Source organism: Amblyomma mixtum, chromosome 9 (genome assembly GCF_055824585.1).
Source record: "Amblyomma mixtum isolate Tamu chromosome 9, ASM5582458v1, whole genome shotgun sequence".
NCBI lineage: Eukaryota > Metazoa > Arthropoda > Arachnida > Ixodida > Ixodidae > Amblyomma > Amblyomma mixtum.
The window spans coordinates 24,494,486-24,515,141 of record NC_143020.1 but is presented as its reverse complement, the minus strand read 5'-3'; the positions used below and the strand labels follow the sequence as shown (position 1 = coordinate 24,515,141).

The 20,656-nt window shown below is 47.0% G+C and overlaps 1 protein-coding gene across 1 annotated transcript in view; it reads right to left on the bottom strand.

The window, feature by feature from the left end:
- LOC149328534 (uncharacterized) overlaps positions 1-20,656 on the bottom strand; it is a 44,082-nt gene that overhangs the window by 5,072 nt on the left and 18,354 nt on the right. Inside the window, exons 2-9 of the mRNA XM_089562166.1 lie at positions 19,600-19,845; positions 16,947-17,022; positions 14,545-14,795; positions 12,861-13,195; positions 11,100-11,231; positions 6,836-7,043; positions 1,809-2,032; positions 674-878 (exon numbers count right to left, since the gene is read on the bottom strand). Coding sequence (XP_089418292.1) covers positions 674-878; positions 1,809-2,032; positions 6,836-7,043; positions 11,100-11,231; positions 12,861-13,195; positions 14,545-14,795; positions 16,947-17,022; positions 19,600-19,836 — 1,668 coding nt within the window. The 5' untranslated portion in view covers positions 19,837-19,845. The remainder of the gene's footprint in view (positions 1-673; positions 879-1,808; positions 2,033-6,835; positions 7,044-11,099; positions 11,232-12,860; positions 13,196-14,544; positions 14,796-16,946; positions 17,023-19,599; positions 19,846-20,656) is intronic.

Below are 20,656 nucleotides of genomic sequence, written 5' to 3'. Positions count from 1 at the left end.
ATGGCGCGATGCTCATAGCTTTAAAACGATGACGCTGCTGTAATGATACAAGGTATACATTGTTAGAAAAAGTCGATGCCGACGTTACCATTGTTTACGCCTACGCAAGCATATCTACCAAAAGCGGCAATTCTTATGAGTAATACTATACATTGCCTGAGAATTGTTTGGCCCCGCATCAGGTTCCATCCACAAATCAGACGCATAGCTGCATATAAAAGCATCTCTCACGCGAGAAATGATCCTAATTGGCTCACGCCCAGTCCGGTGGAAATTATGATAGTCAGGTGACAGGAGAACTCAGCAAATGGTTATCCCTCCTTAAGTATGAAAGGGAAGCACACTTCTTTTTTCCTAGATTCCCTTTTTTTGGCAAATCATACGTGCGAGACATTTTCATGTTCAGTTCAGAATCAGCAATAAAGTTGGTTCTTGCGTGAGCAAAAAGGCTGTTCTCTTTTTGGAGCTGCCTGCACATTTTCCAAGCCATGAGCCGTATAACGGCCTCCGTAACGAGAGAACGGCTTTAAAAATGCTGGGCCTATTTCGCCCCAATCATGATTACACGAAGAATTTTCAAGTACAAGGCCCTTGGATTATTGTCTGTACGTAGAGAACGGGACCATTTTCTGGCTGTGGTGGCCAGTCGACGGTTGCATGAAAACAAACTTGCCTCTGCCGTGAAGAGAGAGACGTCTGGCGTGTCAATTCGACGTTGGCTGTGCACGAACTCGGCGTCCACTACTTCCATATGCCTGCGCACTGCCATGGCCACAGAGAGGTTGAACTCTTCAGCCTTGACGAATGTAGCAAGCGCTGCTTCGGCTGCTCCGCCCGCAGCTTTCGAGGCAGCTTCGAGGGCTTTGGTTTTGCTGGTCCTGCATTAGCGCAGGTAATCCTTAAAAACCTATTCAACGACACACATAGACGCTACGCTGAGCTTTTACCGTGCCACATTTTTTTTTGCTTGCACCTTTGAGAAATTTGTAAAGGCTTTATTGGTTACGTGCAATCGGAATTGTCCTGTATTTTGATGATTTTACGCGACCGCAAAGTGCCCCGTTCTAAAGAAAAGCCGGTGTCGGCGTGGCCATCGGCGTTCGTGTTATGACCGAAAGTGGCGATTGCAACAGGCTAACACAGATGGCGCCAGAAGCACCAGTTACGTAAATCGAGGTGCTTTACTGCGACGCACGTGTCTTCAGCGATCGCAGCAAATGCCACCAACGCGCCAAGCGGGTGAGCCGTTGGCCGCCGTCTGCCCCTTGTCACTGATATAAACATGGTAGACGACTACTCAAGTTACCAGAGCCGCCTCTCAAACTGCTACACGGCGGACCTTTCGGGTTATCCCCTGACCATCGGGGTACGAATCATAAACGGTACCGGTAGGCCAAGCAGGCACGACCATGCGGCTTGGGTGTTATATGTTCGTCATATAGGCTTTCACATAATGACTTTGATTGTTAAAAGAGGAAACAGTAGACGTGGGCAAAAGGAAAAGCTGTCGCGCATACCCATAACGGCAGAGGTTAAGGGTCCCTCCATATTTTTTTTTTAATTTGGTATGCTGTACACCTTTTTCTTGCTATGTAGGCACCTCCTGCTTCGGCCCAGGTAAGGTGCGCTCCCTAAGTGAATAAACAGAGAAATAGATGGGTATATTCCTGAAATTAAATAAAAAGATAAATAGATTGATATACTTCTGCCTTATTCTAGATTGGTATGTCTCGGCTAAGGCTGAATCGCTGCGTCAAAGCGACGTACTCAGTAATCCCTTCAAAATTCGTCGCCAAAAAAAGCCGCACCTGTTACGACGTGAGAGCCACCTAGGTGCGCGGTCCCTAAGCGCCCAGCGCAGTAGCCAAGAGACGCGCGAGAGGGCGTCGTGGGGACGGTGCACTGCTTCCTTGAGCGCCCGGCGAGCAAGCTTCGTGGCGTTCAGGAAGTACTGGTCTTCCAGCAGACTGAAGCACGCCTGCACTCGAGGCTTGGGCGGCTCCTTGAACACTTCCTCAAAAATTCTGTTCGCCTGCGAAGACAAAGCACGTGTGTAACAATCAGTGGTCTTGAGCGACGCACATCTGGTTTTTTATACCACTGCCTCCATTAAACGCTCCAACAAACATAATCATCATCATCATCAGCCTATCTACGCCCACTGCAGGGCAAAGGCCTATCCCATGTCTTTCCAACTAACCCTGTCCTTCGCCAGTTGTGGCCACCGTATTCCCGCGAATTTCTTAATCTCATCCGCCCACCTAACTTTCTGCCGTCCCCTGCTACGCTTGCCTTCTCTTGGAATGCAATCCGTTACCCGTAAGTACCTCAATAAGGACCTCAACAGAGCAAAAAAGAAGGAGACGATAACAGTAAAAATAGCATGATCTAAAAATCTTGGAGAACGAAATATTATACATGTATTATGAGCGTTTTACGTAGCAAACCTATGCATAAGCTTTGAGAGACGCCTTACTGAATGATCACAATTCATTTTTGACCACCTTGGGTTCTATAGCGTTCACTGACATCGCACACTACGCGAAAGCCTTTTGCATTTCGTCTACAAATTGAAATTAGAGCCTACTGACATTTTCGCTCTTATTACTTTTCATGCATAGAGATGATCGCTTTCATAAACAACTCGTGCCTTCAATGCGAAAGTCGTACTCGCCTGTATAGATCGAACTTTCCAAACAGCTTTGTGGGCTATTCTCTAAGCGAGATGTGGAGCGAGTGTTAACTTTCATTAAACGAAGAGGAAACCTACGCATTTAAACTCAGATAGGACTGTATACAGTCGCGCACAGACCTGTCTATAGAATCCTCGCACGTCCTGCTGGGGAGCCCGGTTCGAGGTATCTAATCTCTGAGCATGGTCTGAGCATCAGATATGCGCTGTCTAGAACAAGGGGCTCCAACTAGACGCCACTTGTGCGCTGCTGAGGTACACCAGAACCCGGCGTTTGAGCGCTCACGACTGGTCTGTGGACGAGTTACATCTCCTCGAATCTTAAATAAGCGGAGTTCATTTAGCGCCCGAAAGCGGATGATGTTCTTTTCTACATGACGTCACGAACGTGTCAAACATTTGTTGTGTCCCCTTATTGCTTTTGTGTGTGTGCGCCCCCGCATCCTCCTCCTAACGACCACTCGCATCCTCCTCCTAACGACCACTCGCATCCTCCTCCTAACGACCACTTGCCCCTCGTCGCACGCTGTCGCCAGATGCCCCCCCATGGTGCGCCCCCGCATCCTCCTCCTGTTTTGGGAAGCCACTCCCTCCCGTGGACGCTTCTCCGCTCCCTCCTTTCTTCGGGCGGCCAGTTCGGCTCCTGCCTCGGTCGACGCTGGTCGCACCCTCATCGGCTTTAAATAAACGAAGTCTTAAAGTACCGTGTGCGTCTTTCGCTGCATTCAACACAGCGACCGGACACGACAGTGGCGACGAGAAAGTGGATTCGACCCGCGCTACGCAACGCTATTGACAAGCCATGGCTACGCGAGGGTTTCCCAATCAGATACCAGAGTTCAACGGCTCATCGTGGTCATCGTGGGTTGGACGCCTTCAGTTCTACTTTGAAGCTAACAACATCACAGACCCAGCCTTGAAGAGGGCCAACCTGCTGACGCTGTGCGGGGAGCAGACCTACGATACTGTCTGCGCCCTTATTCAGCCAAGCACACCAGCGGCAGTGTCTTACGACGACATCGTAAAAGCGCTGCAAAAGCACTACGACCCAAGGCCATCCGAGGTCTACAGCCGGGCTCGCTTCCAACGACGAGATCAACTGGGAGGAGAAACTGTGAGCGCCTACGTAGCCGCGCTCAAGAAGCTCGCTGCCGACTGCAATTTTGGAACGCTGTCGACAACAGCTACCGGGCAGGAGGGAGACGCAGCTTCTTCTGCTAACACCACCATGCTTCCCTTGGACGTGATGTTACGCGACAGATTTGTGTGCGGACTGAGTGACGAGTCACTGCAGCAGCGCCTGTTCGCTGAGAAGGACCTCACATTCAGCAAAGCTTACGACATCGCCGTTCGAGCGGAGAGCGCCGGTCACCAGCAGAGAGGGATTCGCCGGAACACCGAGCCGGTACACCAGACAAGCAACCAGGTGCGCAAGCCTTCTGTTGTTGTAAAATCGGTCAAAAAGGCACAACGCTGCTGGCGGTGTGACGACCAACACAACCCCCAGGGATGTCGATTCCAGTCAGCCACGTGTAATTTTTGCCACAAGCGAGGGCATATCGAAAGAGCATGCATTACGAAACGGAGACTTGCCAAGATAAAGTCACCTTCCCAGCCTAATCACAGCGTCAACGCCTCAGAGAATACGCCGCTATCTGATCTCCATGGAACAACATCAGCAACACCATCTGTGTTGTACGACCTGAACACCATGAATCTCGGCACGCGACCGAAGATTTTTACAGAAGTAAGCGTACATCACCAGCTGATTAAGTTCGAGGTGGACTCCGGCGCAGCCTGTACTCTGATCAGTGAGGACACGTTCCGAACTTCATGGCCATCTGACGCACCCGCCCTGCAACAAGACGACACGCACCTGCGAACGTGGTCAGGACAGAATCTGCCACTATTGGGCTCTGCCAACGTGCAGGTTAACTACAACGGCCAGACCCATACGCTACCTCTGCTTGTTGTGAAGGGCACAGGATCAAGCCTTCTAGGGAGAAACTGGTTTTCTCCACTAGGCGTGATGATATGCGGCATACACCAGACGCCGAGCCAGAACATGGTTGAGCAACTGCAAGAGAAATACGAAAGAGTATTCTCGGAAGAGATTCCAGGAAACGAAGGGCCCCCGGTCACACTGGAGTTGTTGGACAACGCGCAACCCAAATTTCTGAAGGCCAGGCCGGTGCCGTTTCCTCTCCGAGATTCAGTTGAAAAAGAGTTGGACAAACTGGAGCAGCAAGGTGTCATCGAGCCGACGCAGCATTGCATCAAACTCTCAGCGTACGACTACGCTCTGGTCTACTGCAATGGGAGTAAACATCAAAACGCCGATGCGCTAAGCCGTCTGCCACTAGACGCAACTGTTGACGAACCATTTCCACCAGGAGACGTTCTGATGTTCGAAGCACTGCCAGAACCTCCGCTTACAGCAGGCACAGTTGCAGCATCTACGCAGAAGTGCGCAGCTCTCCGGCTAGTTTACACAGCTGTTCAACAAGGCAACGTGCATAAACTCAAAGGGGACAACTTCGACGCTTACCGCAGGCGAGCTACAGAGTTGAGCACCCATCGCGGCTGCATCATATTTGGGTCCCGAGTTGTGATGCCGAGAGAACTACGCGCACAAGCTATGTCTCTCATCCACGCCGGACATCGGGGCATCGTTGCAATGAAAAAGTGTGCCAGAAGCTACATGTGGTGGCCTGGCATTGACAACGACATCGAAACAGTGGTGCGAGAATGCAAGCCTTGCCAGAGCAGCCGGAGCGCCCCGCCGAAAGCTCCTGTCCCAGAATGGGAAAAGCCAGACACACCATGGCACACACTGCACATTGATTTTGCAGGACCAATTGAGGGCTGCACTTTCCTTGTGGTCGTAGATGCCTACACAAAGTGGCTTGAGATAAGGCAAATGGGACAGACGACTTCGGCAGCAGTCATTGACAACCTCCGATCACTATTTGCAACGTTCGGCCTGCCGCGCAAGGTAGTGTCGGACAACGGAACACCGTTTGTGTCTGCGGAGATCCTCAAGTTTTATCGCGACAACGGGATCTCATCAGTTACATCGGCCCCCTACCACCCAGCGACAAACGGACAAGCCGAGCGCTACGTAGCCGAGCTAAAACGCGCCCTTGAAAGAGATCAGACAGGCTCGCTGCAGCGCCGCCTTGCGCGCTTTCTCTTCAAGCAGCACACGACGGTTCAGAGCACAACAGGCGAGACCCCCTCGAAAATGATGTTCGAGCGTGAAATGCGAACCCAGCTCACAGCCATCCTCCCCGAGCCAAAGGCAGAGACGTTCCGGGAAGAAAAAGCAATTCCGCGCTGCGGCACGCTTAATGAGGGGCAGCGCGTCCTCGCCCGACAGTTTCTGAAAAAGCCACGCTGGGAGGAAGCTACAATTGTCAGACGCATAGGCCTGCGCTCTTGGCTCGTCAACATACATGGCACAGTAGCACGCCGACATCTCAACCAGCTGCGTAGATTTACGACGCCGTCTGAGAGCTGTCCGCCAGCGGAGAGAGCACGTGCACCATCTTCCCACATAGCCTGGCACCTCTTCCCGGAAGAAGAGACTTCGCCCAGGACAGACCTAGGAGACACAGCGAACAACAGCCAGCCTACAAGTGTTTCTCCCCCGAGCGCACAAAGCCAGCGCGCCTCCACGCGTGAGCGCCGACCCCCTGCACGATACCAGGCAACTTTCTAAGGGGGAAGGAAGTGTTGTGTCCCCTTATTGCTTTTGTGTGTGTGCGCCCCCGCATCCTCCTCCTAACGACCACTCGCATCCTCCTCCTAACGACCACTCGCATCCTCCTCCTAACGACCACTTGCCCCTCGTCGCACGCTGTCGCCAGATGCCCCCCCATGGTGCGCCCCCGCATCCTCCTCCTGTTTTGGGAAGCCACTCCCTCCCGTGGACGCTTCTCCGCTCCCTCCTTTCTTCGGGCGGCCAGTTCGGCTCCTGCCTCGGTCGACGCTGGTCGCACCCTCATCGGCTTTAAATAAACGAAGTCTTAAAGTACCGTGTGCGTCTTTCGCTGCATTCAACACAGCGACCGGACACGACAACATTGTTCCTCCAAATAAATGGATCGCAAGGCGATCGTCATCATAGTGAACGTTGCGTACCATTGGCCCCAGGAGCGGCGAGAAGTAGATGACCTTCCAGTACAGCTGGTAACGTTCCAAGTGCTCTCCCGAAGGCATCTGCATGTCCAGAGCGTAGTGGCAGCGGGCGGCGCGGGAAATCCACTGGCAGGCACCAGGAACCCATTCTCGAGCGAAGTAGCCTTTCGCCGGGTAGGTAGAGTCGTCGAGACTCAGGTTGTTCGTCAAACTGCATACGAAAGAAGTATATTTATATACAAATAAGGGCTCAGACGCGGTACACATGGAAGAAATCAGTCTGGGCTTCAAAATTTTCCAATCCTGACAGCGCCGGGCGGAAATCGCTGCGTGTAGGAAACAATAAAAAATGTGCACGATCAATTTAACTGATTTTTAAATAACCTCGAGTAACGCCACTGACACCGCATGTGCAGGTTTTGTTGTTAATTCAGTCGCTGTGCTGGAGGGTTGTTGTTTCTACACAGCGAGGGCTGAACGTTTTTCACAAGCCTTTTTTTATTTGACATATTTTCACAATTAGTCTGCTTAAGCTTAATCCACTTCCAGGTCTTCACAAGGGCAGAACCACTAACGTAAATCTACCAACATGACAAACCACCGTGGCCAGGTACGACTACAGATGTGAAAGTTAATAGCCTCTCAGTCATCGTACTTCCAAACAGTGGCACGGTGTCTGCCGTAGAGTGTATTAACCAATGAACGCTGTCACGCGCTAACTGCTGAGGCTCCCTGCATCCCCTATATACCTAATTCTCGGTGGAACCATGATAGTCTTACTTCTGTCGCCATTGCCTCTGCCACTCTACTAGCTGAATGGTTGTGTTAGCTTAACGCTGCATGTCCAGGCAATATCAACATTTTTTCGGTTTATTCTCACCTGAAAAATAAGCATTGTGAGCTGCTGCTTCTCAAAAGAACCAGTGCTATTCTCTCCTTAAGTTTCGCAGTCTGCAAACTCTTTAGTTCTGCTCCATTTACCAAAGAATATGTTACCCAACTTAATGCATCTCTTGTAAACTGGCTGCAAAGTTCTGGTTTTAGAAAATACATGTTAGGAGATGCTGCAGCTTTAGCCATTCATGACTTCACAAACATAATCGGTTCAATCAGAGGCACACAAATGCTTATTTCAAATTCATTGCAATTCGTAAAGACAGATTTACCTAAAACTTGGTTCTTTATGATTTGCTCAAAGCTCAAAACCAAAACCGCTATTTGTGCATGCGCAAACCAGCTCAGATGCCTTAATTTGCGGTCACTGACACTAAGCGTGTAATAAACGATCATTGACTAAAGATCCGCACAAAAAGCACGCAAGTGTGGCAGGATAGGCTATAAAATTTAGAGACAGCGCAGTGAATTTTGTCCATTGTATTTCTTTTTTCATTCGAAAGCTCATTGCCCAAATAAAGGAACATCCAGCTCTGACGCTGATTAACACAGAAGACCAATTTAAAACCTTTTTACTTCTTCTGGTGGTTTCATTTGCTTAATGGTAGACGGCAAAAAGCGACTGCCGCGCCGCCTAGATGACTTGCAGCGGCAATAATGAAAGTGACATTATCAAAGATGCATAAATTTTGTTAACCCTGAGATTGAAAGAACTACGACAGTCCAAAAATTGCATGAAAAAAATAAAATTGTTGATACCACTAACTTTTACCAGCAACCATTTCTGCCAGCAACAGCGCTACCGATGGCGGGGCCACTTAGCATAGTATAGAGGACGCCTGCCTTTCTGAAAACAATACAGCAGGGGATAGGAAAGAATGGTTAAACTGTGCAAAAGACGGTGACGAGTTGCAAGAGAGAAATAAATTAGGATCCCTGAAGCTTCGGCGAGCAAAAACAATGAAAGTAACACTATGTATTTCACCTGTTACTAAAAGCGTCGGCCGAACATACTGTAGTCCTGGGGTGAGAACCCCGTCCACAGTCCTATCCGGTTTGTTTTCTTGCTCTAAAGGTTTACTCTCTGTCTCGTTCAATCCTATTCACAAAATACATTACAAGAAACTGAGGAGGTCTAGTTGTATTCCGTGAAGAGCCGCAAAATTTTAACACAACACGGTGCAACTGTCTTCTTTGGTCTGGTTTTTTGCTAAATAAAAATAGATTCCTGCCCAAGCGACGAAATTTCTTCTCGTTAATTTCATCATACGGAAAGATCTACGATAATACGCACATAAATTTTATACTCGTCATAGGCAGCTAACTGTGAATTCAAGGGACGCTAAAAGCAATCGCCCCTTATGCGTGTCCAGCCTGTAGCCTTGACAGCAATTCTTCTCCCAGCAATAAAAATTTGCTTTTTAAAAAATCTTCAAACTGCAACAAAATTCTTAAAGATCTCTCTTAAAACGAAGCAATTTTGCTTAGAAACAGTGTGCGCGATTCGACCGCGCATGATTGGAAAGCATATAGGGGTAATATCATCACATCAACTAGCCACCTGCTCCTAATACGCTTACACCACTCTAATCAGTCCTGAACTGTTGGTTAAGATATGTGAGAAAAAAGCGCGTTTAATTCAGGAACTTCACAGCATGTATTTACCAACAACAGAACTTAATTAAAAACAGCAAAATAGCCCTGCATTTACTCATAATATTTCTTTCTAGCATGGCGATCACATATCACAAGTATACAGTTGACACTCTGACACTTCGACGCAAAGGCAATGGGTGACAGGCCGACCAATATTGCACACAGTTTAAATCAGTTATGAGGAAAACCGTCTTATTGCCAAGAATTTTTCGTTTTTGTTTCATCTGTTTCTTCGTATGCCACCTCCTCTACCCCCCTCCCTCCCTTCTATCAGGAGAGTCGCATGTCAAAGGTATAAAACGAGCTAGGTAATACTGCCAACACGCTGTTAAAGAGGGTAATACCCCAGAAACCCACCGCTATAAACACTATAAACCAATTTGCAGGTAATTATGTACTCTATTGCCTGCGCTAAGCCGCTTGCTGCTTAACCAACAGCATCAGTAATTAGCGAAACTTATTCAGGAGACGTCCCTGAAGATCGAAAAAATTGGCACAATTAGTAAAGGCCATGCCGGCATCAAGGAAACCACTCACTATATTAGCAACTCTTTTGATCAGTTTCAGACCAATTTTGAGAGTTCTTCCGTGGATCTCAATTCGCTGAAAGTCTATCAATCAGCAGTATAAAAAAATGGCTGTGGCTTAGCTTGGTTAAGCCCGGTAATTGCGAAAGCAAAATTCAGGAGGGCACTTTGTTGACCTAAAGTGCGGTGAGGCGAAAGCCTTAAGCGCAGTGGTGCTGCTTGTGTCACTGAGGTGTGGTTAAGATGTTAAGCTTCGCCTCTAAGAGTGAAACGCGACAGCGTCTTGCAACGCTGCCAGAGAGTCTATAGAACGCCATCGCCCGTTCGGTTCTACGCCTTGCTCGTCGGTAAATTGGTTTTTGAGGAAAAGAAATGTACCTGTCTCTCATATCTCGGTGGACACCTAAAACTCGCCGTAAGGGGAAGGGAGTAAGATGGGAGTGAACGAAGACACCGTATTCACTAGACGCGCCTTTGTTCATTCCAAACCATCGACCTGGCATGGCGGAGTGGTAGCGTGCTCGTCTCGCACTCCGGAGACCGGGGTTCGAATCCCAAGCTCGGCCAATTTCCTACCCGGCTTTATTTATTTATCTTATATTTATTATACAGATAATGCTTTATTTATTATACAGATAATGCCGTAGTCCTCCAAAACATATTCATCATAATCAACATCATCGGCCTCACTACGCCCACTGCAAGACAAAGCCCTCTTTAATGCCTCTCTTTTTAACCCTGCCTTGTGCCAGCCGCGGCCATATTACCCTCGCAAACTTCTCTTTCTCTCCACCCACCTAATTTTCTTCCATTCCCTAATGCGCTCGGCATCTCTTGAAAGCCAGTACGCTACCCTCAGCGGCCATCGGTTATCTTACTTTTGCGTTACACGTCCTGCCCATGCCCGTATCTTCCTCTTGATATTGATTGGGATGTTATTAACCCTCGTTTGTTCCCAGACCCATTGCGCGCTCCTCCTCTCTCTCGACGTTAAAGATCTCTATCACTTTGCTTTCGATAGCTGGCTGGTACCATTTGCCTTTACAAACCGTAGAAGAACTGTAAGGAAAAATACCGAACAAAGGGGCCGAAAAATCAGCGTGCACGGAAGTTAGGCATTAAGTTTTAAAATACTACAGCCGATAAATGTAGCCATGAGATAAACTGCATTTTGAGCGTAGCCACCTTACCTCTTGATGTGATCAAAGAACTCGGGCATGCTTCGCCGTCTTCCAGCCTTGAAAAATCGGTTTGCCAGAGTGAGCGGCAGTTTGGGCATTCTGAACGGGCAGCCACCGTCAAGTTTCCTCTCTTCCCAGTCGCTGCGGAGTGCACGTGATCGTGTGTCAGAAGGGAGGTCGAATATGAGGATATCTTTCCGAGTGGGTGATTGGAAATATCGACACATTACATTTCTTGTTTTTTTTTTTGCTTTGTCAAAAAAGGGCGGCTCATGTGGTTTCTTAATGAACCATCTCTCTCTCTCGAAGGGGAAGTAAGCAAGGGTCACACTCATAGGTAAATAATTAACTATGAGGAAAGAATGCGCACTAATTCTCTCATTCTCGGGGGACACCTGAATCTCGCAGTGAGGACGGAGGAAAATAAGGAAAGAATACAGAGGCATCATAGCTCAAGGTTGCTGTCGAATATCGATAATACGGCTGTCTCACCTGCATTAACATCACACAGCATTCCTCCCTTCTCATATCTGCGCAAGCTCCCCCCCCCCTCCCTCCACGCTCCCCCTCCTCCCACACACCAAGAAAAAAAAGCTCGCAGTAATTCGTCTCCATAGTTTACGACCAGACATATATCTGAAACATCATCTAAGCACACTCATTCAAAAACAGACTAATAACTTCGTTACATCGAAACACTGCTTTGATGAGCTTGAACTCCAATTCACACCATGCAGTGAAGTTCTTCTCCAAACTGGGTAATTGGTGTGAGGTCCACCCCTAGAGTGAAGAGCTCTAGCGTCGCTGTCACGACGCAGTTATTTGTGGGTTTTTAAAATGCATGCCGCCATATGCTGTTCGGCATTTTTGGATTAGCCAGTTCGAGCATTGCAAATTTTGATTCCTTGCTTAGAGAGGAAAGCAACAGCTTATTTGAGCTTGCGACGCAGTTGTTTACCAGCTGAGTTGTACGTAAAGCATTACAAGTAACCGATTACTTGAAAATTACAATTTTATTGGTTTTGTAATTAATCGCTTATTTTTCAAAAAGAATTGGTCGAGGTAGCTCGCATATTTTTTAGAGTATCACAGTAGGGAAGATTTTATACGCAGAGCTAGCGGTAAACTGTTGTGCATGTAACAGCGAACTTTGACAGTGGCGGTTGAGACACGCCTTTACCGATTCTAAGCAGTTAAAGATTTCTCCGCGTCGTTACCACTGCCCTATCCACCTCCTCTAAGTTAGTTAAAAGGGCCAATCGAACGGCGCCACATCCGGTGGCACAAACAAAGCCTATTCACCCACATTTGATTTGCATTCCATCCATACATGCTAGCGTTCTGCACAGCTCTCCACAATTGCCCACGGAGAAATTGCCTCTCCATTGGGATTGGTGGCGGAGGAGCTTCAGTGCTGTCACAATGGCAGTCACTCATTGGCAGAATGGCAGCTGGGCAATGCTGCTCGCTGCATCATTGTAGCAGCAGGTGAAACACGGAATTTGATTTAATGCCTGAGGTGGGCCATAAATAGGGCCAGAACGGCCTAATTACAGAAGCTGAACGAACTGAGAGCCATCGCAAAGCAACACAACCATGCGCGATCCTGCTCATGGTGTTATGCTAGTGCTACAGATAGATGGCGCCGCGGAAAGAGCAGAAAAGCTCTTTTTCAGTTTAAATGAATAGATTTTTCACGTGTGGGTGTTCACCCAAAAGCAGGCGGCGACATATATGAAGACAGCTAACGAAGGCTGATGGGCGGCTCACTATCTGATGTGGTCCTTGATGACGAGATCCTTGCCTTCTAGGCAGCGCTTGAAGAGGGACACGTGACCGGCGGGAAGGTTGTTCTCCTGCAGCTTCTCTCGGCTGATAAGCCGCCTCATGCTTTCCATGAGCTTTTTCGTGCCCAGGTGGTAAGGGGTTACCGTCCTCGCCTCGCACACGTGGTGGTAGAAGTCGTCGCAGGGCGCGTTCTTGCGCGCGGCGTCTCTGACGGCTGGGTCGTCAGTGAGGTAGGACTGTAGCCAACGGCAACCACGGGTAGAGCAGGGCCTCTGGCGGAACGCGCTGTCTGCGTCCGTTGGCTTGTACACGTGCTCCTGGACCGATTGAATGGAAGAAAACATAGGATTAGCCCGATGTCTGTTTTTGTCGTGTGTGCAGACTTAGTGAAAGGCGTACGGTGTCAGGTTTTCTTTTTTAACCCTACAGCTTGTCACCAACGACACCAAAGACATTGAGGTGGACGGGAAGAAACAGTAGCGGTACGAGTTGGTAGCTAATGGCTCAGCGGCAACCGGCGCCATTACGCGGCAAATAAAATGTCATATGAATTAATGTAGTTATTAGAGAGAATCGGCATAGCGAAAAAGTACCATCCCAGACGTATACCGCATTGCGTTTCGCACAGTGGCGGGGTCATACGGAACCAATTCGCATGTGAAGCCGGCGTCCGGTAAGCCGACATACATCAGGGCTAGTATCTTCCCGCTCTGCAAAATCTGTTCTTTAAGAGGGTCTAAAACACGTATTGCTTATAGTACGGACAGTTCTGTAAACTGTGATTAAAGTAAAGGGTGATTGCCAGTTTCCTTAAAAGAAATAAAAGCTCGTTAATAGTGCACAAACGGGTTACCCGCTAATTACACATTTGGGTAAAGTGAGACATATTCTAGATGTATCGTACAGAACCAACAGCCTATCACCTTAGGCACGAAATTTCCATAGGGAATAGTGCTAGAGTTTTGCACGTAATGCCGAGGTATGGAACTTCAGGAGGTCAGTTCAGTGATCAACAGTAAAGTTCAGAAGCAAAGCTGGTGCACTAGCGCCTTGTTATCAATTCTGTAGAAAATTCTCTGACCTCTGTTATAAACACCAGCTGCACAAACACAATGTAGCGTACTACTTCTTTTTTGTTCGGGCATACTACATTGTTCAAATTACTGTGCCGCTACGTACTACAGCGCAACTGGCAGGCTGCAGCATCCAGTAGGATGAGCATGAATCACTGACCATCAGTATCATATCTTGTTATCCACGAATATCCGTGCTGGAGAATCGTAGTTGGAGACAGCTGCAAACGCTTACTGCACGATCATCTGCACACGTATTTTCCCTAGTGACAGCATTTCCTTGTCTCTTCGATTATTACTAATGGTGCGCCCGTGCCTTGTGCTCCTGGCTAGAACGATAGGGCACAACTTCAAATTTCGCAGTAACAAATCGAAAAGAATGAAAAACCTTGCCTTTGAAAAAATGATGAAGCCATGTGTTCTAAACAAAAGTAAAAGTGAAAAAAAGATACAGTCCCAAGCAACAGATTAATCACTGCCAGCGTTGCGGACTGGGTCTTCTCAACCACGCTATAGAGGCAGCCAAGATCAAGCTTTGTCAATGAGCCAAGCATGCCATACTCCTGCGCATTCACAGCGTGTGTTCCACTCACCATCATGTAGAGGGAGCGCATGTCCCTCGGAATTCCCCTGTGCAGAGCGTTCTTGACTTTGCAGGTGCCGGTAAGTCGCTTTCTAGGGCGGCTCCATAGGGAGCGTCGTTCGGTCTGAACTTTTCTTACATTTCCGCAAGCCTCCTGGTCTGTACCGTCGCTTTCGCGCTGACAGGAACCACCGCCTTGTACGTCTTGGCATGTGCCGTCACCGCTCGCGCAGCTCTGCTCGGCGTCACCGTCGTAATCAGCTGGATTTAGAGACACGGACGTACCGCAAAAGTGTGTAATAAACCCGAGCAGGAAAAGCGAAAGGATACTACGCGCTGCTCTTCTTTTCAAGAGCACAGCGAAACGAACAAAAAATCCGCGCACCAATAGACCCCGGGCATCAGTTGCGATATGCTTGCAATAGGAGATAACATGCGCTCACGGAGACTGCCCCTTAGTCAACGGTAGATTTCAGCGTGTCAATACCAGTGGTGCGTCAGCTTCGCCTGCCGTTCGCAAACCCTTGATGCCACGCGACTAAGCTGAATAGAGACCTTCAAGGAGTTGAGCCTCAAGTCATTCGCTAACTTACATTTCAATATCTAGTCCTTGCCTTCGAAAGCAGACGCAACTGGAGTCCAAAGTAAGTAGGTCAAAAGATGCTGACATGGACACTGGGCTCGGTACAACCGCGAGTGGACCTTGCACCCACTTCATGTTAGCGCCGTTTTTAGCGCCGTTTTTAGCGTGTTTTTAGCGTCTCTATATCAATCAAGGCACACATAAACTGCTCCTGAAGGTACCATAGGTGCCAACACACCGAAAACATTGAGCGCATGGGGGTTTCGAAGCGCCTCTCGAAGCGCCTCCTGGTAGCTGGCGGGAGGGAAATCGACTCTCCCGCAACTGACACAAAAGTGAATTCAAGAATATGTGCGAGTGTGTGTGTCTGCGCGTGCGTGCGTGCGTGCGCGCTCATTCTTCTGACCCTGTGTCTCGGTTTTCGCTGTTTTCTGGGTAAAATAGAATACGTTTTTTTCCGAGTTCCTATTGAGCCCCTCCCACCTGTTCTCCCCCTCTCCCCCCACACACACACCCTGAATTGTTCCCGCTGTAGTCCAGTTCAATTAATGTGACTTTCGTGTACCAGACCCAGCTGGCATATTTGGAAACGACGATAGCCAGTCTATAATTCAGTGGGATTAGTGTTAGCAGGGAACCAGCTAGAATAAAAGAACAACTCTGGAAGGTAACGCGCGATGCCAGGGCTATCGAAAGGGAATGAGATAAGAGCAATCAAAGTCGATCACAAAAAACTTTGAAACCAGTAGACTATTTATAACTCGAGAGTGCTTTGTTACTTCCGTTCAAGACACCCCTGAAACGCTCTCCAACCACGCAATCGACGAAGAAATACAGTGATTTATCTCAAAATAGCACATTCAACCCGACATTTTTTTTCAAGTAGTGCACTAGTGGGAGTTGTTAAAAAAATCATCAAACCAAAACACTATTTTTGTTTTCAAATACACATTGTTAGTATTGAAGAAGTTACGGTATTGTGTTGTTCTGTTTAACTGCTGTAGCACAATAAATTGCTCGTTTATCATCTTTATGATAACTGTTTGGACCACTGGTTGCGTTTCAATCTCCCAGCAAGGAAATCCGAAGAAAAAACCACATCCTGATCTTATCCGCTGTCACCAAATTTCAAAGGGCATGCGCTTAGCATAAATCTACCCGGATGATGTTGCTATCAATTCTGATCTATTTATTTATTTATTAATTAAAAATTGTCTTAAAGACCCTCTTTCGAGGCTACTACATAACTGGTAGGAGCAATAAAAAATACCAATAGTCAAAAAACAGCACTCAGGAAAGCAAACAAAAACCAACAAGGATAACTCAACAAAAATAGACGCACTATATTCTCCTTAACTTTCCGAAAAATTTCACGTTACAACCAGAGGATTGTCACAAGTATATAGAGTGATAAATAAAGGTAGCTCGCTAAAACTAAACAAATTCTTGGCAGCAGAGTTTGAGGCGCGTAATGAATCCCCGCAACCAGTCGCATATTCGCATCAGAAAAAAAGATTGAAATAAAGAAAGGCTGCAACATTAGGACTCTGGATTGAGTTACATGTCATTCATACCACGGTTTATCACTTGAAATTCGGTTGTGTCACAATCGGTAGCGATATTTGATGGCAAATGGTTCCATTCGATGATCGTACGTGGAATGAATGACTTCCCGAAAAGGGATGTGTGGCAAGTGGCACGCTTAACTTTGCAAGGATGATCAAGGCATGTAAACCTGTCGGCATACTGGCCTTGCTCTCTTGACCTATCTTAATCTACGTTGCATGCATAATGCAGGCGAAGGTTACTGTTGTTCCTAGAGTACTCACATCTTTCATCTTCTTCGTGCACCTCAATCGTGTACTCCTCCGTGCTGTCCTCGCCCTCATTCAATTGTCGAGGTACCTGGACAGATGTGAAGTATGAGTTGGTAACGTCATCGCAAAAGAAGCAATATAGGCTGAATGGTGAAAGAGTTGAAGATGAATAACGAAGAATGCAAGTGAGAATGAGCTCTCTAACTATGCTTCATTTTCAGCTATTTAAGTCCACATGCTGCTCATAATATTATTATTATTAATAATAATGGTCAGAAAGATTACGAAACAGCAGTTAGTAATATGTACAGCATGTGGGTTTAAAGTGAGATATCCTACTCAAAAAATGGAGTAGCGTTATAGAGAGCTTATTCTCAATCATATTATCATGAAACACGTATGTTCTCCCAGCAATTTCTGCGCAAACGCTTACCGTCACCGCTGGTTAAGCTGCCAATTTTTGCCGCCGCTATAGCCTTTGTAAGCAGAATGCGTACAAACAGTTTTGTTCAATACACCTCAAGCCAATGCTGTTACAGTTTAGATTTTTACCTCTTTCTAAGTTTGTCAGTTAATGTTATAAGTTCGAGCAAGTGTAATGTCAGTAAATGAAACAAAAATATTTTGTTCTAGAAATTCATTGAATATCGCGGCAATATAACAACCTGTGTGTTTGCCTGAGGCGCGAAATCATGCATGTCACTGTAAGTCACTCTGTGCTGTCGATTCCATCAGCTCTATCGGCGTCTTTCACTGTAATTTGTCATGGAACTTCTGCAGCAGAATACGCAGAGGAGCTTGGACTTCACTTAATTTAAAAAGCATGCCTACCATGCCGGTAAAAAAAAAAGACTGCAATGCATGTATTCGCCTACAGTGTACTGAGGTAAAGAATACACAGAGTGTACAGATGTACTGTACTGAGATGCGAGTTGGAAAGAGCGCATGGGTAAATTACTGGACAAAATGCTACAAACTATCGCTTACACCTCTATCATGCCATACGGCGACCTCTTCCGAACAATAAAAGTTTTCCCGTTTGACTCACTTTTTTTTCTAGGCGGCTGTCATATTTTCCTAACTCGGAGTTTAAGAATACTTATACTACTCCTCGCGTTCTGTTTTAAGGTTCAAGGTCCCCAAATGGAATAGCAGATTTCGAAGAGCAAGGCGCTATGCTTACATTCCGAAATTTTTAATAGACTGCCAGACGAACTGTTAGCGACTTCTTCATTGACTGCATTAAAGCTTCTGTTTATTTCCTGTAAAGAACTTAAAGCTTTTTTCTCATTTCATTCCCAACTCAAAAGAATGACATGTTATGTTCAGTAATTTCGTTACGCTATTGAAGTGCGTAGTATAGTGTTTTGACTGAGGAAAATTTTTAAAATAAGTGCTTGCGTAAATTTTCAACCACCTAGGCAACGTACTAGCAGCTTTCTGGCACTGCCCAGCCTAGTAGGGCAAGCCCTTGCAGGATTTGACTGATCCGCATTATTTTGCATGTCTATCCTATACTAGCAGTAAGCATTATTACAACTTTTTTTCTCATTATTATTTAGGCTTGCGAATGCTTTCACAGCGTCATGCTTTCCCCTGAAATCATGAAAAAATGTAACAATTGTTTAAATGCAATATGGGGAAATTAAAAATGCACGCTCAACTAACGGAGCCTAATGTCGACTACACTCGACTCATGTAGAATGAGTTCTTCCCACTGATTTTTTGTCATGCAAATACTGCGGCCCCGGATAAAGCATGTGATGAGACATTTTTTGCTTAATTCTATTATAGTATCGAAGAATGAAACTTCCGCATTTGCTCCCCGCAATTTCTGCTCAAATGCTCATCTTCAGCGCAAGTTAAGCTGCTACTTTTTGCCGCTGCAGTCGCCTTTATAATCGAAATGCCTAAAAACAATTTTTTCTCGCTACTACTCCGGTCGAAGTTGTCGTTGGTTAGATTTGTACCGAGGTGCTCAGGAAAGCGCTAAGTTTAAGACGTCTGGAGAACTACGCATCGCGCCTTCAGCTAAAGGATCCCGGAAGTTCATGTCCACTGGCCTCAACAGTACGCCCTTCGGCCTTGGTAATACTGACCAGGGCTGTGAGTGGAATAACGACGCACAATAAACAAGCTGAAGTGAAGCATCAACAGACCTAAGTTATCCCAAGCATCTCAGTCTTAAAATGCTCGGCAGTGGAAAATAAGTTGTTAACAAAAACCAGCCTCAATGCTGAGAATATTGTAAGCGAAAGGACACCTTTCATCTGATTATATTTTTAATAGCAAAAGTTACTTCAATCACTGTTTGCTGTGTATCCGAAAACTAGCTATTTGGTACCGCCAAATGGTCTTCTTCACTCTTTCTTGTGATCATTTGTAGATTCATTTTCCTTTTCATCTTGCAAATTCAGCACACTGTGCAAAAAACCTGCACTACTGAACCAACCCACACAAAACTAAGCAGCCCAACAACCAAAGATAAATCTAACCCTTAAGAGGATAAATTTTAAGGTTTTAATTTTAATAAAACGTACCACGCAACTACTAATACCAGCCAAGAATGCAGCACGCAGCACCCAACCAATTTGGTAAATTCAGTAATGTGGATATAAGAACGCTGCATAAATTTGTTTATAGTGATTAAAATGCTGGCACTGACCTGGCTACTGATGCTGGCCGGACCGCGGCGCCCCATCATCCACATGCCGAGGAGTGCGAGGTCGATGACGACCAGCCAGCACATCACCCTGGTTCCGCCTCTAACGATCTTCGCCTTTCGAAGCCTCCAGGCCACCTTCTCTTCCTTGGTCCTCTCGCGACGCACGAAAAGCATGGACAGTGTCCAGCATGTCTCCCTCCAGACCAAGCCTCCCTTCGCTTGTTTGCGATCTCCCATTATCGATGTCTGCGATATAAAGCGTCGCCGCTGGCGCCCTTAACGAGAATATGCAAAATCACCTTAAAGTGACCTCATGCATCAGACCTCAGGGCTGAGTACGGCAATGTTCGCAAACTCCCAGCATCACGAATAATTCGTCTTAACCTTAATCCCCCTTGAGGTCCATTGAATTTTGCACCACCGCGATGGCTCAGTGGTTACGGCGCTCGGCTCCTGACCCGAAAGACGCGGGTTCGATCCCGGCCGCGGCGGCTGACTTTCGATGAAGGCGAAATTCTTAAAGGTCCGGGTGCTGTGCGATATCAGTGACGTTAAAGAACCAGGTGGTCGACATTTCCGGAGCCCTTCACTACGTCGCCCCTCATAGCCTGAGTTGCTACGGGACGTTAAACCCCAATAAACCAAACCAAGGCACCCTTTGAATTTGATTTATATATTAGTACCTGAAAGGCCCACTAAGGGCATTGCATGAGGGGTTGGCTAACATATCATTTAATTAGATCAGTGATAAACGATTTGAAAGATTGAAAGATTCCAGGCCAGGACGGATGAAAGATTCAGCCGGCAGGTCATTCTATTCTCTTGCGGCCTGGGCGAAGAATGATTTCGGATGCGCAGAAGTGGATGCCCGAAATGAATGAACAGCTTTCGGATGGCTGATGCGAAGTAAAATGTGGTGTGCAGGGGTGATAACGGAATGACTCAAAGGGGAAAGATAAAACCTGTGCAAAAAGGAGGCAGAGTCTGGTTATTTTCCGACGGGATTCAAGGCTGCAAAGGTTAGCTTTTGTCTTCAATGCTGTTACGCTCGTATGAT